Here is a 27,952-nt window from a genome sequence, read left to right on the forward strand (position 1 = left end):
CGGAACTCAGAACTGCGAGGCAGACGCTCTAACCAGTCACCGTGCCGCTAAACAAACAACGTGATATATATATAATTCATGTAAATGAAATAAACAGGATTAAACATACTAAAAAACAGAATAAATCTAAAACATTGAATCACACATGAAATGGACAAAATGTAAATAAATCCAATCCAATCAAATAAAATTATTTAAAAAAAAAACAATATATGTATTATTCATATAAATATATATACAAGCAGGACTAACAACTGCAAAAAAGCAGAATCAATTGCTAAACCAGGAATAGTTAAAAGGAAGTAGTAATAAAGAAAATTGGCTCATATGAGGAGAGATTTTGTCTATACTGCACATATTTTTGTGTGGACAAAAATGAACCTAGTAAATGATGTACTCACCAGATTGTAGCCAGCTGAGTTTGTGTAAGGTTGGATGCAATCAGTGCATTTCTCACTTGAGGTCCTAAAAAACACACAAAAATAAAAACACTCGAAGTAGTTTTTTTTCCAGCGCTTATTATTATTTTTTTTAATTTTTTTTTGGGGGGGGGGGGGGGGGTGCTCACGAAGTTGCACGCTTGAGCAGTCAGGCAGCTATTTTGTTTGTTTAGCCTCACCTGACAAGTAGCCGCTCATGAGCTTGTCCAGCGTGTTGAACTGCTGCCGGTACTTGAGTCTGGATGGTTGCGGTACTGCCCAGTCGCTCAACCCCGCCGCCGTCTTGGGAGAGTTGCTGGGCAGTGAAGTGGTGGACGAAGAATTGGAGCTAAAAAACGCACAGAGGAGGAAGAGGCAGGACAAAGTGTCAAAGAACGATCTGTGTAAAAATCCATATATCTATTTAAGTGTTTCTAAACAATTGTATCCATTAATTGTAAGCTGCAATTGAACAAAACTGCATATGATCTCTGAATTAACTGGATTTTGCACTGGTGATGAAATATTATCTGAGCTTCATCTAAGTCACAATAGAAAAACACAATCTGCTTACACTGATACCACGCAAACAATTCTGTTGTCATGTTTTAATTTCAAAAAACATGTTAACATTGACAGTTGAGGGTGGCACAACAGAAGACTGGATGTGGGGAATTGTTTTATAATTCTTGATCCTGGATGTATTTTGACAGTAGCATGCCACTGACGTAAAAATACCTGGGAACTTTTAAATTGTGAAATAAAAACATGCTATGTCGTGTTCAAATTAAAACCCGTGCATGTGTCTAGTTGTACATGCATTCCTGGTACATGTTTGAACATCTTCACCTAAGGTGAGGACTGCATACATAACAGTGAAATCAGATGCATGACCCAACCTGTTCTCTAAAGACACACACACAAACTAAGCTACAAAGCTACCAGGAGGGCTCAAGGATATTAGATACTATTGTCACAAAAATCTCACCCAAAAACTAAAAACACAAAGACACCTTGTAGGATCACCCACGAATCCTCATTTCTAGTTCAGTGTAAACAAACTCAGCCTGGAATGTTAAATGTACTGAACATGGGAATTTCAGCTAATGTATTTATTTGTTGTATGAAAGGAAACCAGGCAAATTCCCGTTCCGCTCTGTTTGCGGCTCTAAACTTCCTGCCGTGTCATCTGATTTGGGAAAAAGTACTTCCTGCTTTGCCCAGTTATCACAAGGTTCCATCAATTGTCAATTCACAACTCTTTTTCTGCACGTTTTGTATAGTAAGACATTAACAGTGCACCTTCCTCTTTTTTTCTTTTTGCAGTCTCACCTGCTGGATCCTAGGTCCACAAGAGAATTGGCGTGAGACATGCTATTGCTGCCAGGTGGAGAAAACGTCAGCGGGGAGGAAAAACCCGAGTGAGGAAGGCCTGCAAAAACGTGAGGAGGCTGAAACTCGTACACAATTTGGTTCCATTTTGACAGAATTTATAAATAATACATGAATCTTAAGAACAAAATCCAGACATAAGCACGTAGACTGAACCCCCAAATTATTCACACTTTTGAGTGAAAGTAATGTTATTTTTGTAACTGTAACAAATTTAGATGTAAAATATGACAGCTCTCTTGACATTGTAAATTTGGGTTGACCTGGTCTAGACTATGTGAGAGGATTTTTAAGGATGATGTAAAAGTAAAATACTAAAACCTCAAAATTGTTAAATATACAGATCATTTTTATTTATGTATATAATAATAAAAATTGGGAATGTTTTAATACCAACTTCTTACAAATTAGAAAATGCTCAATGTGGCACAGATGGCTATTAGAACAACCACTTAACCTTGCCGTTTGGTCTGCTAGCTTAATGCTAACACATCATTGGAAACACCATGGACAGGCTAATGAATCACATCTAGCAGTGTTATAATGCTTTAAAGAAGAGATATTTGAACACAAATGGTGCAGCAACATATGTAGACAGATATTATAGTAACAATACTCCTATATATACTTATTATATTTAACAAAGTTATTGCTATATGTTTTTATGAAGTACATTATTATATCGTGCTATTTTCCTAATTAAAAACATTACATTTTATTTTACTTCTTTTTGGGAGGCTGGAATGAATTAATGACATTTCCATTCAATTCAATAGAGAAAAATGATTTGCGATACGAGTGTTCTGAGCATGGTCACGGAATGAATTTAACTCATATCTCAAGGCACCACTGTATATAGATTATGTTTGTGCACTCAAAAGTAAAGGTGGGACAAAATATTGGCATCGAAATATATTGTCCATACCACATCAGATATTGGGACTGTCACTAACCTTGAGGTTCATTTTTTCAATATGGTGCAAATTAAGGGTAGGATAAAATATTGATTTCACGACACTTCACGTCATTTTCGCTCACGACACTGTATCGGGTCAATAATGAAAAATATGGTGGGTATGGTTAGAGTAGGGTAACACCCTAGTGGTTAGTATGGCAGTTATGGTCGACAGAAGGGCAAATGTAAACATAACTCAAGTGAACAAACTTATGCAAATTGAGTTACTTGGTAAAAGTAATGCTTCCTATTGACTATATTGCGCCCAAAATGACACCCTGTGCAGAACCGACCTGCAGTGATGGGAGGCGCAGAGCCGAGGAGGTGCAGGTGACAGTGGGCAAACCCGGCGTTTCCCAGCGGGGCGACGAGAGGCAGCGTCATCATGGGCGTCGCCGGTCGCACAGGAGGGTTAGCTGGGATAGGGGTTAGGATGGACATGGTGGACATGGATGGCAGCATGGCAACAGAGAGGTTTGGCAAAGAGCCCATCCCTGCGAGGAGGATGTGGAAAGTGGGTTAAGATGGAGGGTCAGTTTTGGATGAACAGTGTGTCACACTTATGGTTGCAGAAGTAAAAAAGAAGCGTGACCAATGTTTCAAAGGCGTGGGAATTTTTCGATAAATTTCCGGAAAGTTTCCACTTTATTTCATTCTATTTTTATTTGTTTTTACCAAAGCGGGCTGAGGAAGGGACATTAGCGACAGGAGGCTGTTTCATGACCATCGGAAGGGCAGCGGGTAAACTTCGGCCCTGCAGCTTCAGCTTAATGAGCTTCATGGCGATGGAGAACTCTTGTCTGTCCATCTTCCCGTCGCCATCCATGTCGGCCAGGTTCCTGGAAGAGAGATCACAGTTCACAAGAGTTAGCAGGAATTAAATAAGTCTCTCTTCAAGATGTGCATGGTACGTTGCTTGCTGCTGTACCTCACGAAGAAAACAAAAGATCTGAAAAGAGATGCCTTGCTAAACTCAGGAAGAAGACAAAATAAGACATTGGAGCCAAAATTTACAGAGACACTATGATAAAGTGACATGAATAAAAGAGAGTGCATGATATGCTGCAATCGTCCATAATCTGCATAGAAAATAAATTCATGATGTCATCCCGAGTGTAACTAACACACATGATCATTAGGTGGGTCAGGAAGTAAAAACAATACAGCCAAGCAACCAACCGAATAAAAACAAAACCAAACAATGGCAGTGAGTGTGTGGTTTAAGCATTTCCATTTGTAATCAGTGAGGAAGCCGGGAGTCCCGGTTTACCAGATTTCAGCCAGGACCGACGGCAGCAGGCCCGACTGCAGGAAGAATCCTCTAGCTTGTTCACCTGCAGACGGGAGAACAAGGGTCACAGAATATTCTGGGAGAAGCAACCGAGTGGATCACTCAAGTGAAATCCATACGATATACCTGAGACATAGCCGCAGACTGAGGCCAAGGTGTCAAACTGCTTGTCGTGTTTCCCCCGCTCCTCTGGAGTGATGGACCACACAACGCTGGATCCACCTAAATGGACAAGACAAATGTACATTAAACATATTATATAATTATAAAATAACACATCAATAATTGTTTCCCCATCAAAAGCCCTTTCTCAGTCTTGCTTTTGTCGTTTCTTAATTCCACAAAAAGTTCGTTTTCTCCGCTTTTTGATCAGAAACCATTTTTTCGGTTGAAACCAACCTATGTTCTACTGCCGATTGCTAAAGAACAAAAAAAAGCTAAAAACAAACTTTTTTTCCCCTTCCGAAATAAGAGAGCCTACTCTTTATTTTGGTGGATTCGCTGCTTATATTTTCACAGGACACAATAGAGCTGTCAAAAGGCTCTAAAACGGCTGGCAATATGGGAAACTCTGCTTTGAAAATGCCTGGCAGTGAATAAATTAATTATTCTACAAAAGAGGAATTTCCAACACAACGCACAACAGTTTGAGAGTTTGGGGGACAAATTTCTGCACGGTCTGCATAATTTGTCTCCCAAACGAGACGACGTCCACCCTTGAAGCGACTCTCTCGCCAATGATTAATGCATAAAAATCCACAGTCAGCTGCTTTCACTCCTGCTGCATATCTCAAGGCTTTTTTTCAGGGCGTTGGGTGCGCGCATTAAATATGCAGCTCAGCCGTAAAACTGGAAAAGACGGCGCTATCAATCAATTAATCACAAGTAAATCGGTCCAATCATAACACGATGAGACAACGACTTCTGAAAGCAGCTAAGTCGTCTATTAACGAGGAGAATTGAGTGCCTGGACATGATGTGAACGTGATTGCTGCTGAGAATAAATGGAGTCTTCACAAACGATTAATCAATCACTCTCTTGAAAGTCTGCAAACTTGCACACTCTCTCACACACACATACAGTAAATATATAGCTTATTTATATTCCAATTAAGGACATTGCAACCTATGCATTCTAGATTTCTCCCCAGCCCCATATCTTCCATTCCAATCAGTATTCGTGTATTTTTGTAGTAATGATTAATAACTAATACTAACTCATCCTAAATATTAAATACATATCTCTTGAAATATGATGAAACAGTAGAAAAAGTGCAAAGTTATATATATATATATATATATATATATATATATATATATATATATATATATATATATATAAGAAAAAAACATCAAAACTATACTTAATACTTGCTTTTTGAACAGGAATGGTTAAATGGTTAAGGTTATATTAACATTACAGTGGGACTTTGACTTATGGGACTTTTAGTTATGAGCTTTTTGAGTTTTGACCGTTCGCTTGGTCAATTTTTGTTTTATGTTGCGAGACAAAATCTGAGCTACAAGAGATAATCATTTACGCCGACACGGATGTTAAGTGAAGAAGATTAATGATGCAAGGTACTTAGAGATGCCGAACCCTATCATCCCCTCTCAAGAACATTATTTATATTTTGTCAAGAACATTTTGAAATGGTGTCTGCCGAAACACCCCCCCCCCCAAAAAAAACCTGAACAAGACGACCTTTTTCTTATTATATTTTCTTTCTTTAAATAGTTTCGAGTGACAACATTTACAGCTCTTTTTTTTTTTATTTCAGTTTTGATTTATTTGGTATGATGTCTTGGTACTAAATTGCTAAATCTAAAATATTGTAATGATAGTTTTACTTACAGAATGACATTACAAGAAATATTAGGTTGTATCGTCCTTTAGAAAAGCTAAGTTGATAAAAAAAAAAACGAAAATAAGATATCGTGTACCATTGAGAACATTTATTGTGCTGATCTCAAAATTCAAAATCAAAACTCGGTACTTTCAGAACGCATAGACTATAAAATATGGATTCATGTACATGGTGGTTGTGAAAATGCGGGTTTAAAGTGTATATGTACTGTATGTGCATGTATATGTGTTTAAATACAGACTATGTATTTATGTATTTAATAACATATGTAATACAATAGCTTGTCAGCCGAAGCTGTGGTGCTGCCTGCATCGCAGTCAGACTGGAACGGATTAATTGGATTTCAATTATTTTTAAAGGGGAAAATGTATTTGCCGTATGAGAAAATTAAGTTACAATCTTGGTCACAGAAAAAAATTAAACTCTTAATTGAAAGTACAACTGTAGTTGATATTACGGTGTGAGAAAATGATTAAACCTGCACGCTATTGACTATGGCGGAGTGATATGAGTTCATTGGACTGCGGCATCTTGGGAATGTTAATAATGGGAGGAAGACTTTTAGCATTTCGACTCATTGGTTCACTTGCTTCAGGAAATGCCAGCCTGCCCATAACGGAACTTCCCCCAAACTAACCCAAACATCTCTTCAAGCCTGGTACACACACACATGCACACAGACAGACACACACAAGCACACTGAAGTCCTCTGGATGTTGCCTCAGGATGAAATTGGATCAGCAATGTGTCCTAAATGGAATGGAGGAGAACCAAAGACAACCTGCAGGAAGGTGATTTTGATGCATTTACTGTACCTGCTTTCCCAATTTAAGCTGCTCACTCTACCCCATATCACCATGGTAACACCTGTGCAGGTACATTTCTTCCCACAGCCTGACCCACTTTTTGGCATTGTCAGCAAAACCTGAGTTAATTAATCTGGCGCTCCTGGATCTGACTACAAGGCTCCACGTGTAGGATTTGGCATAGCCCCGCAGGGACTGGAAGTGGGACGCGACAAATCTCCTTAACACGCCGATGGTTCGATTCAGACAGGCTCGTCGCCATTTGGTACTTTAAAGATGATCAACGGGACGCTGGGGGAGCAGATAAGTGTAGCTCAGTCAGTGGTGAGCTTTCAAGGTTCTGTTTAAAAAGCATGGGAAAATTGTAAAAAGGCTCCCAACCTCCAGGTGGCAGCCATCGCTAGTCAACAGCGAAGAAAGTTTAAAGTGGAATTAAGTCTAGCACTAAAAGCGCAAATGTTTGGTACGATTAATTTTCATTCACTTTGCCGCCAAAATGGGCAGCAGTGGACATCAAGACAACAAGGTGAAATGTAGCGTGGGGGCCATTTTAATTCCTTTTATTTTTATTTATAAGCGCCTTTCGGGGTACTCACGGTCACCATACAAACATAGCTCAAAGAAATCAAGCAATACAATATAAATAACAGAACATAAAACATTAATTGAAATGGCAAATGATGTGGGAAATGTTAACGTGACTAGGGAGTCTGGAATAGGTGTCCGAGTTTGGATTTGAAGAGGGTAAATGAGTCTGTGTTTCGCAAGTCAGGTGGTAGTGGGTTAAAAAGATGGTCCCCACGGTGGACGGATGCGCAGAAGGAATGGGGGGGTTGATGGAGGATGAACATCTGAGGGAGTGGGAGGGGATGGGGACGTCAAGGAGGTCAGCAAGCTATGGCGGGGCGAGGTTATTGATGGCCTTGAAGGTGCAGATCAAGTACTTTGTATAAGTTGGGGTATTGCACATTGAGCCTGTGGACTTGTTGCAGGGCTGGAGTGATGTGAGTGGTTGGGGTCCTTGTGATAATACGGGCAGCAGAGTTCTGGATAATATAATTAATTACCATTTAATGTCATTCTTTTATTTTCATTGATATTTTTTAAATTGCTTCATCCATCCATCCATTTCCCATACCACTTATCCTCACTAGGGTCGCTGGCATGCTGGAGCCTATCCCGGCTATCTTTGGGCGAGAGGCGGGGTACATCCTGAACTGGTCGCCAGCCAATCGCAGGGCTTATATAAACAAACAGCCATTCGCACTCACATTCATACCTACAGGCAATTTAGAGTCTTCAATTAAACTACCATGCTTGTTTTTGGAATGTGGGAGGCAACCGGAGTACCCGGAGAAAACCCACGTAGGCTCGGTGAGAACATGCAAACTCCACACAGGTGAGGCCGGATTTGAACCCGGGTCCTCAGAACTGTGTGGCAGATGCGCTAACAACTGTCCACCGTGCCGCCTAATTAGTTTCATATTCTCACAATTGTACTTCTTTGTCTAAAATTTTTATTTTTTACATTCACGATTAATCGCTTAAATATATTTTTTAGATTACTTAATTTTTAAATTAGATTTTAACGACCCTATTTTTAGTCGTTTTAAAACAAAAATTATTTTACAAAAACTACAATTTAATCATGAAAACCAAGGTTCCACTATGATACTATTCTTCATCTTCAAGCCAATCGCATGACATTTTAGCCACCTCGCTCGTATACCGGTGGCCTTGACCAACAGATGAGGTCAGAGTTTTTCGACGTCAATCAAAAAGATAAACGCTGCCTGACGCCCAGTCACTTGGCTGCTAGATGCACTGCGATACCACAACGAAGCATACTGAACAGCTCTCAAACCACACAGGTCCTTCTTCTAATATTGAAGAATTATAACACAGCAGAGGTGCCTGTGCGGAATTTCAATTGACTGCGACACTTCCTTTTGTTTTCTTGATGCCGTGTACAGTCAAACCTCCGTAGATCATCCTCAGCTGCCTGCCTGTCCTCAGGGGAAGGAATAAACCACGTGGTTGCTTTCATGACTATTTACATACTAACCGCCTCACCCTGGGACGCGCAAATGATTTTTGCCTGCTTTTTGATTGTGGTGCAGTACGTAAACCTGTTTGGGACGTGTACAGCTACCGGGGAGACATCATGGAAGCAATACAGTGCTAATAAGAGAGAGTGGGACAAGTGTGGCTTCCATGGGGGATGCTAAAGTTGATCACATCCTGGACAGGACTTCATTACACACAGCATGTTTGGTTGATATCTGAGCTGACTGTGTGGAGCTCTGTTATTTGTTTCTTGTTTTATGGCAAATCAAAATAAACCTTTCAAACTAAAATGGAAGACATCTCTCTGTCTTTTTGGGCATGTCTGGCGACTTTTTGTGGGTCTACGTATAATAGAAAATCATAACAAACTTCATGTTGCTAAGGCAAAACGGCTATGGGGGCAAATTGTTTTTTAGGGACACCTGGAATTTTCCAAAATGACCTTAAAATTAACACTTCAAACCAAAATGACAGACTTCCTGTTTCCTTTTGGGCATGGCTTCTTGAGACTTTTTTGCGGGTCTACTCATGATAGCCATGCCTAAAAAAAATGTCAAAAGTGTGTGTGTACATGTGGGAAAGACTCTCTGAAAATTCCACTAACAACCCAGGCAGAACCCCTCCCCAGCATCCAAAGCTTATCTCTCAGTCCAGATGTTTCACTGGCCCATGCCTAGCGGGTGGATGTGGAACTTTTCCTTCGTGATCAGGGCTTGACATAAACTTTTTGACATTAACACTGTGGCGAGCTGGTTTCCCAGAGTTACTACCCACACAGCATTGTAACAAGCCACAATGTTATATTGTATGCAAGTTATTTCCAAACTGAAATACATGTCACTTGGGAGGTTCTGAGCCAAGTTTTTCCCGATCAAAATACATTCTTCAAAATAAAGTTTTCAAAATAGCTTGAGAACAAATCTATTAACTCTCTTGAACGCTCAACTGTCTGCAAAGTGTCGTAAAACTCCACCTCTTCTCTCCCTCTACGGGAGCCCTGCGGCATTGTAAACTCGAGATTGAAAGTCTGTCTGTTTTTTATACAATAATAAGGGAAAATAGTTTGCTTCGATACATTTGAGTAAGCCTGTTTTGTTACAAATGTAAGGCTGTAAATGCTTCGGAATGGAAGGAACTGGTCAGACACGAGGGTAAGTGGGTGCAAATTTATTTCCGCCAATTGAACTGCTCAGCTTATCATTTTATTTATGTGGTTGGGTGGTCGGCAGAAGCGCAGTTAGATGTAGACGGCTGGCACTAGCGTTGTGTTTCGTTCTACCATTTTAATCAATGGCATCTTAATAAAATAGCGATTTTTTTAGCATATTAAATTAGTGATTGAACACGATTTCGTGGCGGTGTTGTTTTGATGTTGCTACGAAATGGTAATTGATAGCAACTTGAACCAAGCTGTTTGGTAAGTCAAGCAAGATGTTTTTTTTTTTCAAATTTCCTGAAAAGTAATCATTTTTGAGATGCAAGGATTAAAAAATATGCAATCCAAAAGCAGTTTGTACACACGTCATACTTGATATGTTTTGTCCCCCTTCAAGTTCAAAGTCTGCTTTCTTACCGTTCATGGCTGCAGGTGGAGGTGCTGAGAGGGGAGTCCTCCGCAAGGCTTGCTAGCTCGCAGACATCTGCAGAGAGAGAGAGAGCAGGCGACATGACTGAGTGTGTGCAGTGTGTGTAAGAGAGAGTGTATGTTTCGCATGCTTGGGGGGGGAGGGGTGAGCGGAGGGAGGAGGATGTTAAAAAAATAAAAAATAAAAAACAAAATTTAAATTAAAAATAAATAAATAAATAAAATAAAATAACAAAACGAAGGAAAAACGAGGCTCTGGAGGGAGGCGGCGTATGTCTTCGTCTCGTGTCCGACAGCATGCGGGGGCCCGAGCATACAAGCAGTCAGTCTTGATTTCCCCAGTGACGTTTACAGCTTGTGCATCGACCCTCGACATCCTTCTCGGCCTCGTCCTCCTTGCTTGGCTCAGGAACAACATTAGAGATTGTTCTTTTCCCGCAGACATTAACATTTATATTGCTAATATGCTCCAATACCAAAAGAGAATCAAAAATGAACTACAGCAACCCGTCACACATTTTTCATCAAGTACATTTAACAAGAGGTAGGTGTGGAAGTGGGTCTTGCCCAGGTTGTCTGTGAAATTCAAGCTGCTGTTACGACTAAGAAATGCCAGTAGATGGGAGCATCGCATAACTTTGGATTTGAGATCAGCACAACTTTTGAGTCGAAGTTAAAGAATAGGCGGCAAATCTCAGCTTGTCACGTCGATTATGGGGGAGAGAAATCCCAACACGTTGAATTCTGACAAGTTTAGGAACCGCACACTCGAACAGAGTATGTATATGGATGGTATAAACATAGTATGTGTGGCGGTAGGTAGTGGAAAGTGTGTGCTGCAATTGTGAGATCACGGTGTGAATGGCGAAGATCATGTAAAAAAAAAAAAGCCACTGACGTTCAACTCAAGCCATGCACTGAATCAGCATTGCTTACGGCACATTTTACCTCAAGCCCTTTCACAGTCTTGCTTTTGTTTTATAATTTGAGGTGTCACAAAAGCAAATATTATTATTTGCGTCAAAGTCACAATTAATGGCATTTCAATGAATTTCAATAGGGGAAATTGATTTGACATAGGAGTAAATTGAGTTAGGAGCTTGGTCCCAGAACAAAATAATACTTGTAAGTCAAGCTACCACTGTACTGTACTTTCTTTTCTTGTGCAAACAAGGCAATTATATCCACCCTGGTTGACAAACACTTTTGTGCCGCAAGGTGTGTTGCTAGAGAGCGGTGTCAAATACACAATAGCAGCCTCTCCTTCTTTTTCTTTCTGGGTCTTCTGGTAAGAGAACACCATGGATCTGCTCGACAGGAAACATTTTGAATTGAAATTTTCGCTATGATGCGAAAGTCACATAAAGCCACAGTGGCTTACTTCAGACGACAACTCAAAGACGCTTTGACTCTCCCTGCATGCTGATTGACACCTGCACTCGGATGTGCCTATCAATGCATCACTCTGTGTTTGTGTGTGTGTCCGTGTGTGTGTGTATGCACGTGTGAGAGAGGGAACGTGTCAAGCACACACACTTTGCATAAAAGGACCATCCTGTTCGAGTACAGGAAGCTATACCAAGCTGCTGGGAAGAAAGAAGGCAGTGTGTGCGTGCGCGTACGTGAGTGTGCGTCCGTGTGTGTGCGCATTTTCGCTCATACTCAGTTTCCCCCTGTTGTGCTGGTGCGGGTGTAAATCAATGTTAGAGCTCCTTATGGTTGTAAACAACACAGACAGAACACACATGCAATTAATCCAATATTTTTTTTGGTACCTTATGTCACATAACGTGATGAAGAAGACTTTTTTTTTAACTGCGAAATGTGTACTAACCCAATCTAGATGTGCCTTCCCCCAAAAAATATATAGCTAAAAACACTGCCAGAAGCCCACTTCAGACAAAATGGTTTTCCAACCTCCACAGGGCAGGGGTGAAGGTATTACGATCCACTGTTCGAAGAAGACTTCGTGAGAAAAAATACACAGGCCATACCACAAAATGCAAACTACTCATCAGCAAAAAGAATCGGAAGGCCAGATTTGATTTTGCAAAGTACAGAGATGAAACACAAAAGTTTTGGAACAAAGTTTTATGGATTGATGAGACCAAGATTAACCTCTACCAAAGTGATGGAAAGGCCATAGCATGGAGAAATAAAGGATCTGCTTATGATCCAAAACACACAAGATCATCTGTGAAGCATGGTAGAGGTCATGTCATGGCTTGGGCTTGCATGGCTGCTTCTGAAACGGGCTCACTAGTCTTTATTGATGATGCAACTCATGATGGAAACAGCAGAATGAATTCTGAAGTCTACAAAACCACCCTAAATTAGCCTCGATCTGGTGCTCCTCGCAGGATTTCTGACAGAGGAGTGCAAAGAATGATCAGAAGAGTTGTCCAAGAGCCAAGGACCACCTGTGGAGAGCTTCAAAAAGACCTGGAATTAGCAGGTACTGTTGTCACAAGGAAAACAGTGACTAATGTACTCCGCTGCCATGGCCTGTATGCACGCTCAGCACGCAAGACCCGATTGATGGAAAAAAAAAAAAATAGTCAAATCTTGTTTTAAAGTTTGCTGAACAACATTGGGATAAACTAGTTAAATACTTGGAGAATATAGTCTGGTCGGATGAGAGCAAAATTAAACTGTTCGGATGCCATAATGCACACCACGTTTGGAGGACAAATGGCAATGCACGTCACCCTAAAAAAACACCATACCAACTGTGAAGTTCGGAGGTGGGAACATGATGGTGTGGGGCTGCTTTTCAACAAACGGTACTGGTAAACTTCACATTATTGAAGGAAGGGCAAATGTACAGAGACATTCTTGACAAAAATCTGCTGCCATCTACAAGAATGATGAAAATGAAACGAGGGTGGACATTTCAGCAGGATAATAATCCAAAACATACTGCCAACGAAACTTTCAATTGGCTTCAAAGAAAAAAAATAACGCTGCTAGAATGGCCCAGCCAATCCCCTGACTTTAATGCAATCGAAAATCTATGGAAAGAAATGAAACTCAAGGTCCATAAAAGAAGCCCATGAAACCTTCAAGATTTGACAACTGCTTGTGTGGAGGAGTGGGTCAAAATCAGACCAGAGCAATGCATGCGACTAGTTTCTCCATACAGGAGGCATCGTGAAGCTGTCATTGCAAACAAAGGCTTTTGTAAAATGTATTAAATAAATATCCGTTGGCGTGTTCAATACTTTTCCCCTGTCATTTCACATTATTACAGATAACTTAATTTCTGATCTTATTTGTTCTACTTTCTTTGTATGTATTGATTATTTGGGTTGCCCCTAACATTTGGTGAAATTTTCATGTCAATAGCACCTTTTAGAAATGAAAAATGGTGACGTTTTAAATACTTATTTTAGCCGCTGTATATGTGTGTGTGCGTAAATATATATATATATATATATATATATATATATATATACACACACAACTTAATGTAATAAAATAGATTACAACAGTTCTAATTAATACTAAGTAGTATTAATTAATACCACGACAGTAAACTTGATTTTTGGGTGAAATTTCTTTTTCGGGTACACAATATCATGATCAGGTGTACCTAATGTTGTAGCATTACCCAGCACAAGTAGATGGGAAGAGACCCACCAATATTTCTTGATTTGAGAATGAAGCTTGGAGCCAGGCTGCTGTTCGTTAATGTTTTAAAGCACAGTAAAAGCACAGCTTTAAAAAAAAAAAAAAAAAAGAAAAAAAAAAAAAACGCAAATGAGAAGTGGCAGGCTTCAGACGTGTACAAAAAAAAGACAGGTGTGTATCAGTACACACGTTATACACACTAACCTCTCTCTCGCCGTTCAAGCGGATAACAGTAACCTTTAACGGCGGTTTTCGCAGCATAATAAACGACTCTTAAGGTGTTATTTACCTGTTGCGCAGGAACACCAGCCGGTAGTCAAGACATCCACGGGAGGGCAATTTGGCTAACGGAGGAGGAAGGAAGGAGGGACCGAGCGAGTTTGTGTGAGGTAGCCAGGGGAGGAGCCCAGGAGTCAAGTCCCAAGTCATTTCGCGGCCAACTTCCGGCTGGGATTTTCAACATAAACACCCCACGTCATTATACAGACTGTCCTCGCTTTACGAATGGGTTTTGCACGTAAGTCGGAAGGTGTGGCGAGATGACAGTGGTACCCCACGCCCGCCACCGCAGAAAGGGAGAAAGGAGCACAAAGCAAGGCTTCAAAATAAAAGCCGATAGATAATTAGCTTTACACTAAAAGTGTTGCAGGGAAGCGGTTGAGCACCTGAGCAGCGGACTGCAAGTTTTCTTGGGGTGATTAAATCAAAGTCATAAAACAATGCCCTGACAGTAATGAGCTTGAAATAATGTCACAATGCAATGCGACTATTTCAAAATTTACCATATATATATACATATTCCCCCCCAAAGAAACAACACATTTGCAGTGTACCACTGAACCCTCACGTATTCAAGGTTCTGCATTTGTGAATTTACATAATCGCAGATATTTTTGGTAACCGATCCAATCATTTACAGAAACTCCTGCTTATTCGTATTTTATTTGACCCGATCCCTTGCGTATTTGTATTCATTTAAATGTCATCCCACACTTAGTCTGAAATTGTTATTATTGATCCTTGAATGTATTATTTTGTCTTGGTTCAGAACAAAGATGCCAAACAAAAGAAGTCAGGTTTTGGGTGCAACACAAAAATATCCACCTTTTTAAACAATTCTAATAATTCTAACTACACCAACTAAAAGAGAAGTATGTAGGTTTTCTTGAGGTATTTAAAATTATTTTTTTTTACCAGTTTTGAAATGGTTAAGATTAAAAAACGTTTGAGTTAGTATTTTTGGACAAGAAGAATTTTAATTTTCTGTCAATTATTTAGTGGTTCAGACTTTACTGGGTTAACCATGTCCATTTAAAAAACTATGAAGAATGACATATTGGCAATAAATGGCAGTTCAGAAGACCACAGCTCTTTGCCTCACACTTTCAAAACAATAATGTGAACCGGAACGTTATTGTTTTCAGTTCTAATGATACAAAGAATGACTCCCCACTGAGTGACCACCACAATTTATTTAAAAAACCAAACAAAAACAAAAAAACCAGAGAGCCCTCAAAACGCACAGCATCTGCAGGCAATTGCTCACAATAAGGTAATTAAACTTATTGAGCCAGATTCTTCATAAACAAAACAAGATTTTGCTTCAATATTGGTGTTATTTCTGACAACTGTGCAATACAAGCCTGGACACAGGAAACACTCATAAGTGCTGCAGATGGATGGCGAGCACATTCGGTAGCTGCAGCCAAGTTGCCTTCAGAAGGCTCTGAAGAGCTGGTTGGGCAGGTATCCAAGGTGAAGAAATGATGTCTGGGCCTCTCTCTCCAGGTTGGCCAGCTCTTGCACCGTTGGGGCCAGCACATCCACATGACCCTTGTAGTTGCCACCTAGCACCAAAGAACAGCAGCAGCGACGGTAAATACAAGACATGTACAGCAGGTTTTTCTCTGCTGGCCTACATTTCCAACCTAAATTCTAATATTTGTACCATGTAATTTATTCATTTATTCCCAACAGGCTATTCTCTTTATTTTGTGATATTTTTCTTGGCCGCACTGCTTCTAGTGCATCTGAATGCGAGATTTTTTTTTTGTCCAATCAGATTTCATCCTCTATGTATTACCATGTCAATTTAATCGACCCAAAAATGGCCTTAACAATAATAAATTTCAATTACAGTGCACTTTTCACTCTGTAAAATCTCAAAGTACTACAAACACAAAAAAGCAAAAAAATGTAGTCAGTAACAAAATAAGTTGATAATCAGTAGTGCTGGCCCACATAATTTAAAACTATATTAGCAATGATACTGAATTTTGTATTAGAGATTAGTTTTTCAGTTTTCAGCAAATATCTTCAAACATTTATAATGCATTTAGAAACATCTCTCTGAATTCAGTTACAGGGTCTTTAACAGAATTGTTACCGAAAACATGCCATGTACAGTTATTAAAGATTTTTAAACAGATGGCCACAATTTGGACCCTAGACCATGAAATGTGTACCTCCAAGTGCCTTGCGCTGGCCATAAGTGACCTTCCCGTCAAAGTCGTCCAAGGGTACCTTGATGTCCTGCTCGCACTGAGTGATGGTGCATTTGAGGTGTTCCTCAATTTCTGACAGGAGCTGTGATGGAGAGGGGGAGGAAAAGAGAAGGGAAATGGGGGTAGAAAAAAAAAACCAACCCAAAAAAAAACAGAGACAATGATTTCTGTCACATCAACAAACCAATAACCGAAACAAACAATGAACTCCTGAATGTGAGGGCATCAGTCACCTCCTTCTCATTGTACCAGATGGTGCAGCCTCCGTCCTGCTTCAGTCGGGTGTTGTAGCAACCTCTGCCTCGGTTTGCGCAGACATGGTACCAGACCTGTGTCACCGCAAATATTCAGTCCATTGCAAAAAAATTTTAAATACAAAAATAAAAACCCTTCCAAACACTGTTAAGACCTCATTGCTGCAGCTAAATGGGTTACTGTAGGGGGGAAAAAAAAACAAAAAATAAATAGCTCACTGAAAATGCTAGAATCCCGCAACTGCTGCCTTAAGGGGCTGCAGTAGAAATAGAAACAAGTAAACAGGAATCTATTTAAAGGGAATTACTGTATTTCTCTCTTCCTTTTATGCAAATAGACATTTATAATTGCCTAAAGATGCCACAAGATGGAGCCAAAGCACTACTTTCAATTAGACAGTGCTTTGGCCTGTCTACCTGAAGCTCCTTCATTCACTACAACATAGTTCTTAGTTCACAAGTACAAAAAAAAAAAAATACAGCTTACTATAATTATTTGAATATTGCAAACGCTGCCTAAACGAGCTACACTACAGTTGAGACAAAGTAAATGGAGAAGGAAAAACAATTGGTTGCTGCACCATAGTTTAAATATTGGCATACGTACATGCAAGCCTTTAACACAAAACTGTTTACTAAATGGGCTCCTGGATAAGTGAAACATGTTATTGGACAATATAGAACTAAAAATAACCGTTCACTCAAAATATTGGAACACTGTATATAATGTATACATATTTCTTAAACAGTAGAACTAAAAGAAAACCTTGCTCACTGTAAATATTTGAATATCCTGACTTCTATTTAACAGACTGCAGTATGAGTCGAGACCCGAAGTATACAAAGGGAAAAGGTTTTTTGCAGGGCCATTGAGCAATAAAAATAAAAGCTCAGTCTAAATATAGCAATATCGTATTTTCATGCCTTTAACACAAAACTCCATAAATGGGACGCTGGAGAAATTGAAATAATGAGTCAAATGGAAGAGAGACAAAACTTGACAAAGCAGGACTTAAAAATGGAGCATCTGTGTCTTTCTACCATCCAGCCTTACCTTCTCCTTCTCCATGGCAACCAATGAGATGGCCAACCCCATTCTGCACATTTAGAAAGGAAATAGGACGGCACGATAACTTTTAAGATACAGGCGATAATACACAAATATCATGTCCGTTCAACTCGTCACCTCTCTGCTCGACCCACTCTGCCGATACGGTGGACGTAGTTCTGCTTTTCATCTGGCAGGGTGACGTTAATCACTTCAGAAAACGGAGAAAAGACTTTAGACAAGCGTGGACGTGAGGCTTCATAATAATATGTGTAGAAACCAATATAATTGACTACTTGGCTAGATGTCGCAATTCACAAGTTTACCTTCTAAATGCAGGAAGTGTATATCACTCTTATTCTCAACCGTTTCGAATTAAAAATTATTTTGAAATAAACTAGTGCCTTAACGGGTTGAAACGAAATGTAAAAAGGAAGCTAGTCCCGCACCAAGCTTTTTCCATTTAGAACAAAAAAAATAACAGTTCAATTAGTCTCAATTTCAGAGAGCTGTATACGTACGCCTTTAACACAAAACTGCTGCCTAAATGGACTGCCCATGAGATCGCAACAGGAAAAGTTTGGTGAAGGACCATTTAGCGCTACATTACAATATATATCGCTGTAAATCAAAACACGACCAGAAGTATGTACAACCTTGGTGCAGGACCATTTAGAAATACAGCTCACTAACTATTTGAAACTCACAACTGCTAAACAGGCTGCAACAGAACATGACAAGTAAACAAAGAGACTGAAAAAGTACCATTTAGAACAAAATGTAACAGCTCACTCTTAAATATTAGAATACTGTATACTCCTGCATTTAACAGAAACTGCTGCTTAAACAGGTTGCAGTATAGATGTATACATAACAGAATATACATATTTATGTGGCTGTATACAGTACATCTGCATTGAGGTTACCGTAAGGAACGCCCCGGATGTCAATCCCTCTGGCGGCAACGTCGGTACAGATCAGGAGCCTCACTTCCTTTCTCTGAGGACACAAGGGGATATCAAATATTGGACAGCAACAATATCGGCTGCCTGTTTGCAAGTTCCTACTTTACCTTGAAACGATCCAAGTTATTCTTCCTCTCATGGGGCTTGCGATCCCCATGGAGACAGACACAGGAAAACTGGTGGTTTTTACTGTCTGGACCTGATGGAACGTGACCATGTTATGGAGTTAAAAAAATATATATATATCTTACAGAATCTCTTAAATTCTGATTATTGACCTCCTCCTTGCTGGATGAAGTATTGCTCCATATTGTCGCAGTCAATCTTGGTGCGGCAGAAGATGATGGCCTGGTCCATTTTGTGCTCCTTGATGGCCCTCACCGTGTACTCGCCTTTCAGCAACTTGATAGCCTCAGACCACATTTCTAGAATACACAAAATAGAATATTTAAAGACGTATACATATTTATAAAGGGGTGGTGTGGTAAGTAGAAATGCTCAGAAACCCACCTGCTGAGTTGCCACCTGGTCTGGTGTTATCTTTGGCATGGACCTCATCAGTCTAGCACAAGAGGGGGAGCCAAAAAAACATGCCACATTGAAAGCATCAGTTGAAACGAGACACGCTAACATACTCTGGAGCACCCCAAAGCCCCAACTCACCCGGACGTGGTTCTTGCCCAGACGCTCCCAGAGGCGGTCGGCCTTGGGGTTGACTGGTACAACCACATGGTGCACGGTCTCGGGCACTGAGTCCTCACCCTTTAGGTCCACCCAGGTGGGGAAGTGCATGATGCGCTCAGACAACTTCTTCACGTCAAACGAGTGCAGCGTGGCCGAGCACACGATCACCTGGAACCAAAAAGGGGCCCGGGATTTGTAACTTCCATTATACAGAGCAAAGCCGGACAAACTTTTATTTCATTTATTTATTATCTTAAACAGAAGGATGGGGATTACACATTTTTTAAGTGATAAAAAAAGTAATCTATTCAAAATTTTAATGTTGTGGTTTATTTTTATAATTCAACAATTGTTTAACAAATATATTTTTTAAATCAGACAAAACTGTCTATTCTAGTAATATATTTGTGTACTTAGTTTCAAATAAATTCACAAATTATATGAGAATGTAAAATTATACAATATTCTTTTGTTTATTTCGAACTAATTTAATCATTCACCAAATATTTAATCCAGTAAAAACATGGCATGTGTAAAAATTTTTATTCTTACAAGATTGTTTGTATTTGCAATTAATCCATTAAGTGTATGTAGTTTATTTTAATAAAAGAATAATTCAGTCTCATTTGTTTGATTATTGATAATGAATTTAATTATAAATAAGTAAAAGGGTTTTATAAACTACTCCGTTTTACATATTTAAAATATTTTATTAAAGACTGCTTGATATAATTCATATGTGCCCTGCGATTGGCTGGCGACCAGTTCAGGGTGTACCCCGCTTCTCGCCTGAAGTTAGCTGAGATAGGCACCAGCACCCGCGACCCTAGTGAGGGCAAGCGGTTCGGAAAATGGGATGGATAAATAAAATGAGATCAACTTATTTGATTAAAACAAACAAATTGACATACATTTAACCGGTTAACTGATTTATTGAAAATAAAAAAGTAGTAAAATAGAGAATTTTACATGTTTAAAAATATATTTTACAATCACGTTATCATACATCTCAGTTGATTAATTCATTGTTTATAAATTAGTTAATTCTTATAATGAAATAAGTTTGTTTTTCATTGTTTATAAAACATTTGGTTATAACTATCAATTATTTAATAAAATAAATAAAATAAATATTTTTATGGATACTTATATAAATTTGCCTGTTTTAGTAAAATCTTTCAATTTCATTATTTACAATAAAACAACCTACCAATTGAAATGAAATAAAAACGTAATAAAACTGAATTCATGCAAAGAACGGAGTGGGCTGTACATGCTTTTGCGTATACTTTGACCAGCCCTGTTATAGAGGACCCCCTTGCAGTACCTGCAGCCGTTTGCCGTCAGATGTCACTTGAGGGATCTGATTATGGATTCTGTTGATAAAATCTGTGTAGCCTGCTGTCAGGAGGCCATCCTGGAGAACCAACAAAACAGAACAGTCACAGATTATCGCCCTTAGCTGTAAACAACCGCAAACTCATCCAAACGGGATTTCCCGATCATCCGTACACATTCGTCCAGGACCAAAAAGCGGACTTGGGACAGGCTGAGTTTCCCGGTCGATATGAGGTCGTCCAGTCTACCTGGGGTCGCCACCACAATGTCCACCTAAGAGGGTGGGAGGGGACACCAATTGAAAGACAGGAACAGGAAGGGCACGTCAACTAAATTTACATGGCGGCCACGTACGCCTTGCTCCAGAGCGGCCATTTGCTCCTTAGCAGCCACTCCGCCGATCACCAGCAGCTCCCTGCACATGCAAACGTAACAATTAACATTTGTACTGGTGCATTGGCGACATATGCTGGTGAGCTGTTTGTGTTGCACATCAGGGAAAAGCAGTGATGAATAAGCAAAAAGATTTACTAATGAAATCCAATAAAAAGGGCTGTATGAAATTTAAAAAAAATGCAATATGAAATTTAGATAAAACAAAAGTAAAAAATTGCCACTTTATTGTTGAAAAGGTCGTGTATAAAAGTTTTTACGAAGTAGCTTTATTGCAGTCATTTATTGTTATTTAAATGTTTTATTTATTTATTTATTTTTAAATCAGCTTAGTGCTGCTGCAACACCTGAATTTCCCTTCTGGGGTCATTAAAAGATTATCGTGGTGAGCACAGAAGTCCAATAACAGAACACCGCTCGGGTTCTGATCGGGGGGGCCGTTCCTCCCAATCACGCCCTTCCAGGTCTCACTGTCATTGCCCACGTGAGCATTGAAGTCCCCCAGCAGAACGATGGCGTCCCCAGCGGGGGCGCTCTCCAGCCCCCCCTCTAAGGACTCGAAAAAGGGTGGGTGCTCTGAACTGGTGTTTGGTGCATAGTCACAAACAACAGTCAGGACCCGTCCCACCACCCGAAGGCGGAGGGAGGCTACCCTCTCGCCTGTACATTGGTGAACCCCAATGTACAGGCGCCAAGCCAGGGGGCAATAAGTATACCCACACCTGCTCGGCGCCTCTCACCGTGGGCAACTCCAGAGTGGAAGAGAGTCCAATTAATTAGTAATTTTTGCATTTATGGGAGAGGGTCCAAAATATTAGAAACAGCTGTCAGCATCCCCGGCTGACAGTTTTGCATGTTACCTGAGCTTGGGGTTGACCACGTATTTCTTGAACTGCGTAACGTTGTTGAGGGTCTGCTCAGCCAGTTCCTTGGATGGCTCAATGATCAGCGCCTTGGGGGCATTGGTGGACGCCTTCACCTGACTCACCTTGGCACTTCCTACCAAAACAAACAAAATGAATTGCCGTTTTAGTAACAAGGACAAAGGAGGAATGCAGATTTTGTTAACATTTTCCAACATAACATTTTTAAGGGTGGCTACATTTTTAGGTCATGGATAAGGTTTCATGTTCAATTTAAGGCTCCAATAATCAGGTTAGTTACACATCTAATTTTATTTGACCAGCAGAAAACAAACAAGTACATAATTTTTTTAAGACAGGTCAACAGATCTCTATGAATGCATTTTCCATATGCGCAGTATTTATGAGTACATACATATTTTATATTATACTCTCAGTTGTTGTTCATTTAACTTTTATAGCTGTAAAATGTACTTTTTTCTGTTAAAAGAACATTTTCTCCTTCCACTTAACCTGTAGAAAAATCTTTTTGAGGCCAAAGGTAAGCATAAAACCATAGGCTTCTGTTAGAAAGCCAGAAAAGTCAGCAAACACTTACTGGAACATCTGAACTTTATTTGGGGTTAATCAGTGGCCCTTTAAATTGTGGCAGTTATGTGCTGACTCCCATTTAACAAGAGCTTGAATGTGATTGGTTCATTCTGAACACAGCCACATCCTCAGTTGCACATACGTGACTTCCTCCCACCTCTGCTGCATATTGGTCTTAGCAAAATAAAAAGCTCGCTCCTTCCAGTTAAGGAAAAAGCTTTTATCTTGCACGGTACTAACCTGTCTGTGAAGACTTCACTGTGTGACCGTCTGGCGCCTGATCCAAGGCGATAAAGCCGCTCTTGGGCGGATGCTTGAAGTCCTCCGCACCAAAGTTGAACTTCAGCTCTGCATTCTGGCACACAAAAAAAATTCCATTTTCTATGCTATGAGTTGACAGTTTATTATTTATGACCAATATTAAATGTGTTAAAGCAATACCTTGAGCACACAGGAGGTAAAGAAGGGCTGATTCCTGAGATTTTGAGGGATCTCAAAAGCCAAACCCAGATCATTACCTAGTTGGTTTGAAAAGAAACGCATAAACTGGTATTTACGACTCCTTTTAAGACTTAAACTACATACACACTTACTGGCCATAGCATTAGGGACCACGTTTAATCCAATTAGATCCAATAAGAGCCCAGTTTAAAAAAAATTACGTTCATATTTTTTGATAATTGATGTATAATGTATTTATGGTTAAATATAATTAAGTTATATACAGCGGTGCCTTGAGATACAGATTAATTTGTTCTGTGGCCACTCATATATCAAAACATGTGTATAATACCTCTCAAAAGTGAGCATTATTATATTAAACATTGAGCAGATGTACCAAATTTGCGTCCCGAGAGTGAACAACAATACACAACAACAACTACCATTTTTGGAGTACGAAATCTGGCCCTTGTCCATGTCGAGGTAGCATCCAATTGTGTCATGCATGGTGAACTCCTGCAAATGACAAAAAATAGAAACATTTGATTAATAATTTCATGCAACACTGACCCTCTGAATGTAATTTTTTTTGTACCTCGCCATAGCTGTCGAATTGTTTATTGTTCGATTTCTTCCCGGTTCCACCGAAACCAAACCCATACTTGTCAGTTCCTAGAGAGAAGAGAGGAGGGAAAAAAAAAATTTAGGTCATGCAAATTCAAAATGATAACTTTTAGTTGTTAGCATATTAAATAAAGACAAAAAAAAAAGTGTACCCAAGTCAAGAGCTGCCTGGCTCGTGGACCAGCCGATGCGACACAGCCCTTGGTCGTGGCAGGAGACCTCGTAGTAGTACTTCCCTGCTTACACAACCAGACAGGTTATATACATAAAATAATTCTTTCAACAGATTAAGTCAAAATCAGATTTTTTTTTATACTACATGATAGTTTGTTGAAGAGACAAATCGAGGTAGTGCTGTACACAGTTAGCCACTCGCGTTAGCCACTTATTTGGTACTAATCACATTGAGAGTGTTTTGGGGATTTTCAGTTATTAGCTGTTAACTTCTCTTTACACATGTAAAGGTGACAACCACAATCCTCTTATGTTCCGGGTCAAATTGACCCGTCTTGGCCAAATTGACCTGTTTTACAGTCTAGAAATCACCCCAAACATTTTTTAATGTAAAAAAAAAAAAGAGGGATACATTTTTTTTTGCTGGCCTTGTTCCTGTTCTCTTTTCTTTTAAATACTTTTGAATGACTAAACATGCAGCAGGTAACACTGACCAATGAACATTTCTGGTGTACTCCAGAATCCAAGATAACAGGAGAGCTAATGATTAAAAAAATATGAACTCCCTTATCATGTCAAACAGTAATTTAGGTTCTATTTTGATTGAACATTTATGTGCAATACACATTGTAATAAAAATGTTAAGTAAATATTTTCCTACATTTACATATTGTACACATTTCTTATTGTTCAAACTGTGCATAATAAAAGTGGAAAGAGATGTTTTTCTGCCATGTAAAAAGTTACTTAAAAATAATAGTTAATAGTGGAACATTCTCACTGCAAATCATCCATCCATCCATTTTCTGTACCGCTTCTCCTCACTAGGGTCACGGTTGTGCTGGAGCCTATCGCAGGTATCTTCGAGCGAGAGGTGGGGTACACCCTGAACTGGTCGCCAGTCAATCGCAGGGCACATATATCAAATGAATAAAAAATACAATGGAAAAAAAGACTAATTAACAGTTCTGAGAGATTAAACACAAATGTATTGAACTGAGAAATTAAATATAACAGAATTTTTGTTAGGCGGCACGGTGGACAACTAGTTAGAACGTTTGCCTCACAGTTCTGAGAAGCGGGGTTCAATCCCCAGCCCCGCCTGTGTGGAGTTTGCATGTTCTCCCCGTGCATGCGTGGGTTTTCTCCGGGTACTCCGGTTTCCTCCCACATCCCAACAACACGCATGGTACGTTAATTGACAACTCTAAATTGCCCGTAGGTGTGAATGTGAGTGCGAATGGTTGTTTGTTTCTATGTCCCCTGCGATTGGCTGGCAACCAGTTCAGGGTGTACCCCGCCTCCTGCCCGATGATAGCTGGGATAGGCTCCAGCACGCCCGCGACCCTAGTGAGGAGGAGCGGCTCAGAAAATGGATGGATGAACTTTTGTTGTGGTTAAGTTGCTAATGCTAGCATGTGCACTGGGAACATCCATGCGCCAGTATTTCTTATGGGTAAAGTGCCCCTAGAATAGATTGTGTTTGACTTTGGAGGATGCACTGCATCGGTCTGTCACGGTGAAGAAGGAGCTGAAGCTGACCCGAAAGGCAAAGCTCTCAATTTACTGATTGATCTACATTCCTACCCTCACCTATGGTCACAAGCTGTGGGACGTGACCGAAAAGAACAAGATCGCGGATACAAGTGGCCGAAATGAGCTTCCTCCGTAGGGTGTCCGAGCTCTCCCTTAAAGATAGGGTGAGAAGCACGGTCTTCCGGTAGGGGCTCAGTCGAGCCACTGCTCCTCTGCATCGAGAGGAGCAAGATGAGGTGGCTTGGGCATCTTGTTAGGATGCCTCCCAGACGCCTCACTGGTAAGGTGTTCCAGGAACGTCCCACCGGGAGGAGGCCCGAGGGAAGACTCAAAACACACTGGAGAGACTACATCTCTCTGCGGGTGAGGTAGTCAGGGCTTCCCTGCTCAAGCTGCTGCACCTGCGACCCGACCTCGGATAAGTGGAGGAAAATGGATGGATGGATGGATGGATGGATGGGTGGGTTGTAATGCAATGGCTCACCTTTGGTAATGCCCATTGTGGAGCGGGAGCCGTGCCATTCCTTAAACTCTCGGCTCTGGCAACACAGTCCATCCGGGCCAATTGCTGGAAAAAAAGCAACAAGCAGCCAACAGGGACAGGTTTGTAAAAACTGGAACATTGAACGCTTTTGTTGTTGTTGCTGCTCTTCTTACCAAAGGCAGTGCTGCGGTCGTAAGGGTTCATCTGCCATTTATTGAAGACTGACAAAGAGGACACAATATCAGCATGATAACCTGAGTTTAACTCATTCACTGCTGTGGACGTTCATATTGGTCAACCGGAATCCAACTGTTTACTGCTACCGACGCATATTTCCGTCAAGTAAATGTTTCAATGTGTACGAGTGGAAAAGGGTTTCACCCAGCCTATGTGCAAAATTCAGGTTTGTATACCAATGTAATTATGAACAGATTCCTGTAGATGGGGGCATTGCATCACTTTGGATTTGAGGACTAACCCATGTTCTCCTGCTGATTAGTAAAGAACGGAAAAACCACAAAAACTTTCTGGTGAAAGAAGACTACTCTTTCTTTTGGTAGGTTCGGTGCTTATATTTTCACAGAACAATATTTTGTGGGTCTTGAAAGATCAGTCAAAATGCTCTAAAACAACTGGCAATATGGAGACTGGGGAACTCTGCTTTGAAAACAGCTGACAGTGAATGAGTTAATTTCACACTTGATGGGTTTCAATGTAATCCTGAGACCCAACGTTTAGTATACAAGCAAAATCAATTTTCCATAATATATCTCCACTTTAGTTTTCTCAATCAAGTGACTAAGTAAAGAATATTCTCACCAGCTCCGCCAGTTTTGATGTTGGCTCTGCCTTTCTTGCCCTGCTGCTGGTCGGTCAGCGTTTCATGTACAATCTGGATTACAGGAATGCTAAAGGCCTAACAGTGAAATCATATTTTATATTATGCAGTACTGTACATCCTTTTACATTATACATGAAAGTCAGTTTAAAACAATTTTCTCAATACTCACTCCTGTTTTACCGCTACCAGTTTCTGCTGCCTTCAGGAGAGAAGGGGTTGTGGGAAGGTGGGGTGCGGGGGGTAGAAGAAAAAGTCACATTTTCTCGCCATTAAACTGCTTTCAGTACATACGTGTATGCCCGATTTATTTATTTATTTTTTAATCAAATCATATTTCAGCCTCAATGTGTTGCCATGTCAATCTGATAATCCAGGTCCTTTGGAATCAGTAGTGCTGGTTGATGTAACTTGAACTGTATTAGCAATGGGACTGTTTCTTTCACCAGTCGGATTTCAAGTGTAGCCCTCAACGATGTCAGCATTGATTGGCTGGTCATGCACGTGGCACAGCTGCGTGCTGTCATGTTGCGTTTTGTATAGTAGTAATGGTTTGTATAATTGTGACGTGATAGTGGTGGCGTTAAGAGTTGAATTCCACTGCAGGCCCAGCTACCAAATTCACGGCCCACCACTGATAAATACTGCTTGCCTCACCATGAGGACATCTCCTCCACCCAGAATCAACGGAATGGACTCAGCTTGGATGTCAGTAGGAAGCCTGGAATACAACAATGGCAACAAAAGCATATTTATTCATTCTAAATAGCACAGCTATGTGCATAGAGGCGGTGACAAGTGACTTACAGCCAATCCATTTCATCCACAGCCTGCGCGATTTCGGGCATAACGCCCATTTCTACACGACACAACGTTAATTCACAATTATGTTAGGTCTGTAAAACACGTTACGTTCATCGCGTGGTAACGTTTGAAGTTCACCTCACCAGAAAAGGCTGCCATTATTGCTTCGAGAACCTGCCTGATCGAACGTTGACACGACTAAACAACTGGTGCACCCTTTTTAGTGGACCGAATGGAAACAGGGCTGCCATATAAATTATAGTCTGTACATTATTAATTTAAGAAAACACACGATTATTAAAATTCCAAATGATTACTATCGAATAATTAAACCGTAGAGCAAGTCTACTATTAGACTATTCATTTTTTTAAATGCAGTTTGCTAACATTTTAAATCC

General features: G+C 40.2%; 2 protein-coding genes across 5 annotated transcripts in view; both read right to left on the bottom strand.

Annotated features, from left to right (window-relative positions):
* itsn2a (intersectin 2a) overlaps positions 1-14,423 on the bottom strand; it is a 44,451-nt gene extending 30,028 nt beyond the window's left edge. For 3 of the 4 annotated variants that reach the window (XR_009785541.1, XM_061754802.1, XM_061754801.1), the window contains exons 1-9: positions 14,303-14,423; positions 10,372-10,438; positions 4,184-4,279; positions 4,037-4,100; positions 3,442-3,605; positions 3,060-3,260; positions 1,752-1,851; positions 620-768; positions 402-465 (exon numbers count right to left, since the gene is read on the bottom strand). Coding sequence is in view for 3 of the 4 variants with exons in the window: in XM_061754802.1 (XP_061610786.1) it covers positions 402-465; positions 620-768; positions 1,752-1,851; positions 3,060-3,260; positions 3,442-3,605; positions 4,037-4,100; positions 4,184-4,279; positions 10,372-10,378 (845 nt within the window). In the remaining variant the exon portion in view is untranslated. The remainder of the gene's footprint in view (positions 1-401; positions 466-619; positions 769-1,751; positions 1,852-3,059; positions 3,261-3,441; positions 3,606-4,036; positions 4,101-4,183; positions 4,280-10,371; positions 10,439-14,302) is intronic. The other variant, XM_061754803.1, reaches the window with a different exon arrangement.
* A 1,043-nt stretch (positions 14,424-15,466) lies between these two features.
* ddx1 (DEAD (Asp-Glu-Ala-Asp) box helicase 1) lies at positions 15,467-27,810 on the bottom strand. Its single transcript, XM_061754592.1, has 26 exons — positions 27,698-27,810; positions 27,558-27,609; positions 27,408-27,471; positions 26,923-26,952; positions 26,732-26,828; positions 26,086-26,133; positions 25,913-25,996; positions 23,871-23,954; positions 23,690-23,766; positions 23,538-23,610; positions 23,095-23,171; positions 22,894-23,008; positions 22,060-22,198; positions 21,161-21,221; positions 20,981-21,079; positions 20,796-20,885; positions 19,448-19,636; positions 19,295-19,346; positions 19,063-19,209; positions 18,892-18,983; positions 18,746-18,818; positions 17,958-18,030; positions 17,826-17,868; positions 16,751-16,846; positions 16,479-16,599; positions 15,467-15,860 (listed from the first exon to the last, which is right to left on the bottom strand). The coding sequence occupies exons 1-26, from the start codon at positions 27,711-27,713 to the stop codon at positions 15,730-15,732; spliced, it is 2,223 nt and encodes a 740-aa protein (XP_061610576.1). The 5' UTR covers positions 27,714-27,810; the 3' UTR covers positions 15,467-15,729.
* Between the last annotated feature and the right edge of the window lie 142 nt (positions 27,811-27,952).

The sequence above is a fragment of the Phyllopteryx taeniolatus genome, chromosome 18 (genome assembly GCF_024500385.1).
Source record: "Phyllopteryx taeniolatus isolate TA_2022b chromosome 18, UOR_Ptae_1.2, whole genome shotgun sequence".
NCBI lineage: Eukaryota > Metazoa > Chordata > Actinopteri > Syngnathiformes > Syngnathidae > Phyllopteryx > Phyllopteryx taeniolatus.